We start from the raw sequence: 4,665 nt of genomic DNA, 5'->3' as shown, positions 1-4,665 counted from the left end.
GGTATCGGTGCGGGATTACGTGTTTGGGCGGGTCGGGCCGGGTCCAGAGCCCGGTGGATTTTAGGGGTGACAGACCCGAGCCGAGAGTAGTCGGGCTGCGAGAATATCCGCACAATAAAAAAATGCCTGATTCTCGAAAAAAAAATGCCTCAAAAATTCAAATTCAAATTTGTAAAAAAAATAATCAAATTTAAGAGATCTCCAAAAAATCAAATTTAAACGTTTTGAATAATAAAAATGCATGTCTACAACTCCTAGAAATTTCAAAGCTAAATTAGCAATACACATAAGAGAGATAAGAAATACATTTAAACTTTTGTAGACACATTTTTGGAAGGTACTCCCTCCATTCCGAATTACATGGATGTATCTAGATGTATTTTAGTTCTAGATACACCCATTTCTGCGACGAGTAATTTTGAACGGAGGGAGTAGTATGTGTCGACGGAGGCCTAGCTACTAATCTTTTATTTTTGCAAAAAAGGATCTTGATCTAATACAAAAACCGATGACATTTGTCAGCGCAATCTACATTAGTTATGTTGAGTCGACGCGTGGTGACTGTATGCAGGAGGAAGAAGGCTTCAGGTTTAAATGTAAGGTGCATTTTGATTCAGCACAACAGGCACAATAAAAAAATACTTCAATTTCTACGATACAAAATCACAATCACAATTTGTGGTTTTTCAATACGAGTATAATAACACAATTTTATGTCGCGTATATTGAAATATTGAACTATATTAACAAAGTAATTGTTAGTCAAATCCTTGTCTTAATGAATCAAAATATGATTTACATTCTTTTCATAGGGCACGGCACAATTGGACTACACATCTTCAAGTAAGCATTGATTGTGGGAATTTGAAGCAAACACGAACAACAAAGATCATCCATAAGACCAAAACTTCTATCAGGGTACTTCTAACTCATCGCTGATAATTTTCCGTACACATCTTTTGCGTCTTACTTTTCCCTACATGTTTCCTTACAAAAAAACTGCATAAGATCAAGCCTGCACCTGCACAAGCTGGATGGGGCTCTCGGCCTCACCCTTTGTAACCAGACTACTGAACCGCTGGTAAAATACTACTCTTGAATCTAGAGCAGAGCAATATGCTGTTACTCAAGCATGCTATTTTCAGCAAATGGCAGCTTTGTTCTCCCTTCCTCATGGATTACTGCATCTGGACTTGCATTCCATCAACTAACAAGTGACAGTTTTTGATAAATAAGATTGGCATGGTCAAGCCAGTCAGCACGGGTTCTAAAACCCATAGGATTTTTATCCAGTAAAGCCAATTATATACTCCCCCCGTCCAGAATTACCTGCAGCACGAATGGATAGAAATGGATGTATCTTAGAATTAAAATACGTCTAGTTACATTCATTTCTGCGACAAGTAATTCCGGACGGAGGGTGTATTTAACTGGGACACACAATCAGTTTTTTTTTTGACATCACGGACACACAATCAGTTAGATGGGAGTGCTTGACAAAATTTCGCTGTGGTGATTTCACCGTCACAGCCTTTGGCAACCAAGGGATGAAGCTATCAACTGGAGAAGTTTGATGTCAGATCAACATATGTGATGTACAGACATTTTCATCAACTAATAGCTGGAAGGGGCAAATCAAACTTCAAAAATTATCTGCCTTTTGAGGATACATGCCAATTGTCTACAGCTCGTCATGTTCCAGCGCTTCTGCATTGTAGTGAATCATGGTCAGAAAATTCATGGTCTAATCTCCAAAACTTATCAAATGAAAGCAAAGACGCCAACCAGATTTATCATCTCCGAAGAAAAACGAAATCTCTCTAGCTGCAGATTGTGGTGAATCTGAACCATGCACACAATTTTTCTCAGAGTCCAAGCCGCACATTGCTCTAATGCTGTAATGAGAAGCGTGGTGCTCGTAAATAACATGAATTGCAAAAGCATAGAAGCAAGAGTTAGGTTCAAGCTCACTAATATGTTATGAGACATGGATCACAAACACTTGGGTAATGAAAAGGTGCAGTAAGTTTCCTATGGAACACTGATATTAGTTATATTTATTAATATGTTTGCATTGGAGTCATCATTGATCTCACATAAGGTGTTCTCAACTAGAAAAAGGAATGCTGTAGTTCTTAACCTGTCAGGGTGTGAAGTTTTAGCCTTTCTTGCATCAGTTGGCCCTATCAAATTTCGCCAGCATGAAATGGCATCGGGGCTTTCCAGAATCATAGCACAAACTGGACCACTGAACATCAGCACAAACAAAAACAATCATGTCAGAGGCTGCTTTGTATGCAGAGCAGATTAGCATGATAGTACTCAAATGCAAACAAGAAAAGTAAATGGAGTTCTCCCGAAAAAAATAAAAATATACCAAAATGTCTTATGGAAGAGTTGGGCAGCGCAAAGTGACAAAGTGTTCAAGAATGTTGATCAACCTCCTCATGTCACAGTTCACAACACTGTCTCCAATCTACCTTTTTGTTGCATCAGTTCAAGAAACCCTATAGTAAGGTAGCCACTATGTCTTGGCAGGAATACCTAGCCTTGAATACTCCACACCGGTTTTGGGCAACATATTCAGGTGGGGACTGGCCCCACGCACACCAAGCAATTGCCTAAAAAATGTGCTATGAGACTATGAGCCAAGAAATGTCCAATTTTGCTCGGGGCGTAATGTGGGCATGCTTACTGGATTTTACAACAAACACTCTGTTTGGTTTGGGTTGTGGGTGTATCAGAAGCGGCTGAAGGTTGGTCATTTGGAAATACGGCCGAGAGCGGTGTGAGCTGAGAAAATGTCTTAAATGCCCCTAGGGTACTCGGATGATTGTAATTTGTTGATTGTATGTTAATCACATGTTGATTTGGCTATAGATGACTGAGTTGGAACTTGTAAGTTAATTGCCTGTTATTATGTCGATTTTACTATAAGTAGCTAATTTTGCCAAAAATATTCTTAAATAATTATTTTACAATCTTTAAAAATATTGATAATGAATTTCTTAATATGTTTATTATATTACTGCAAAATGACTCCTAAGCACCAAGTTCGATTCTTCACAGAACACTCCTAATCACCTAATTTCTCTGAACCATGACATGAACAATTGTCTTTTCTAAATCGCTCGATATAAAAAAAGAGATTTGTAAATCTAAAACATCACAGATTCTCTGAGCCCTTGCCACATATATCAATCATCTGATCTCCTCCGTATATATACAACTCTTCTGCCTAAAGTGTGCATGTTTTCAGAAATTAATTGATTTTATCATACCAAGAAACTGAAGAGACAAATTTAGCTCAGGAATTAGGTATTGGAACAGAGGTGGCATTAATCAAATTTCCTCATGGCCTTGGGAGGAACAAAACACACATGTCTTTAGAACAAAACACACATGTCTTTAGAACAAAACATACGGACATACCTCGTCATGTACTTCACTAGGCTGTTGAAGAAGCTTCTATCGGCATGCTCAGCGTAGAAGAGTGATGCCCTCTCTACATCCAGCTGGACAACTGCCTCTTCTATGATATCAAATCCAGACTCCAAGATGGCCTCCTTGATTTTTTCGGTGTAGTTACCAGACAAACCATCCGGCTTGATCATCGCCAACGTCCTCTCTATCTCCACAGCCTCACAGCTCCGGCACCTGGATTAATTACACACCAAGGCATACAGTTCAGACTCAGATTACACAAAACTACAGACTGTACTACAGGCATTTCCTCCCCACAACTACCTCCGTTGCAAAGCATCCCTGAATAGAAACCGGCTTCGATTAGATTGCAGTAACAAGGCTAGCCCCAAGAACGTTTAGAACAGTGATGCCCACCCAAATTATCTCAACTAAGCGAGCGTAGGGGTGGCCCGAGGATGCCGGGGATGATTACGAGCGAAATCTTGCTCAGATCTGCCACGGCAGGCATGCTAATCCGGCAAATCTAACATTTTCATGGCAAAGAAAGGCTAAGAAGGCATCCCCTCTTCAGCACTTAATTCAGCAAACGAGATCCCCAAAGGTTCACTAGAGGAGTACATGTAGAACAAGTTACGCTAACCTGTGGAAGAAGAGAACAAGAGACAGCAAGCAGATGACGAGAACTGGCGCTACCGACGAAGCTGCCCCGGCCATCTCCGGTGAGATGGGACACAACTTAGGAGAGGTCGGCGGCGGTGTTTAGTGTGTGTTTGGTTTGGGTCGGGGTGGAATGGAACAGTAGATTGAAGAGGATCAGGTGCGGCGGGGCGAGCGGCTGCTACGGCGGATCACCGGCGGCGGCAGAGGCGGAGCACCTGCTGCTTCTCCCCAATTTTTTTGGTTGATTTTTTTTTGACAGAAAACTCCTCCTTTATTCAAGCATCAAAACAGAAGCATCGTTTCCAAGCAACGGGATAACCGCACCAGGGGCAACCAGTAGTAGAAAATTTAGCCAATCTAGCAAACTCACGAGCTACCACATTACTCTCTCTATTACAATGAGCATAAGTAACATGATTAAAATCTAAGGACATGAAATAACAAGGGTCTATCTAAGACTCATCTAGATGTGACATAAACTGATGTTCATTCTGTTTGTGGTCTATTTTTTTGTCTTAGTTTTTTTTGTGTCTTGTTGCTGTATTATATATTTGTGGGAGCATAGATGTGACGTTGTTA

General features: G+C 40.5%; 1 protein-coding gene across 1 annotated transcript; it reads right to left on the bottom strand.

Moving 5' to 3' along the window:
- Nucleotides 1-1,341: 1,341 nt before the first annotated feature.
- Nucleotides 1,342-4,401, bottom strand: LOC125520362 (probable nucleoside diphosphate kinase 5). Its single transcript, XM_048685261.1, has 5 exons — nucleotides 4,067-4,401; nucleotides 3,433-3,657; nucleotides 2,141-2,248; nucleotides 1,786-1,895; nucleotides 1,342-1,707 (listed from the first exon to the last, which is right to left on the bottom strand). The coding sequence occupies exons 1-5, from the start codon at nucleotides 4,138-4,140 to the stop codon at nucleotides 1,682-1,684; spliced, it is 543 nt and encodes a 180-aa protein (XP_048541218.1). The 5' UTR covers nucleotides 4,141-4,401; the 3' UTR covers nucleotides 1,342-1,681.
- Between the last annotated feature and the right edge of the window lie 264 nt (nucleotides 4,402-4,665).

The sequence above is a fragment of the Triticum urartu genome, chromosome 7 (assembly GCF_003073215.2).
Source record: "Triticum urartu cultivar G1812 chromosome 7, Tu2.1, whole genome shotgun sequence".
Lineage (NCBI taxonomy): Eukaryota > Viridiplantae > Streptophyta > Magnoliopsida > Poales > Poaceae > Triticum > Triticum urartu.
The sequence above is the reverse complement of the archived record's forward strand: the minus strand, read 5'-3'. Positions and strand labels throughout refer to the sequence as shown.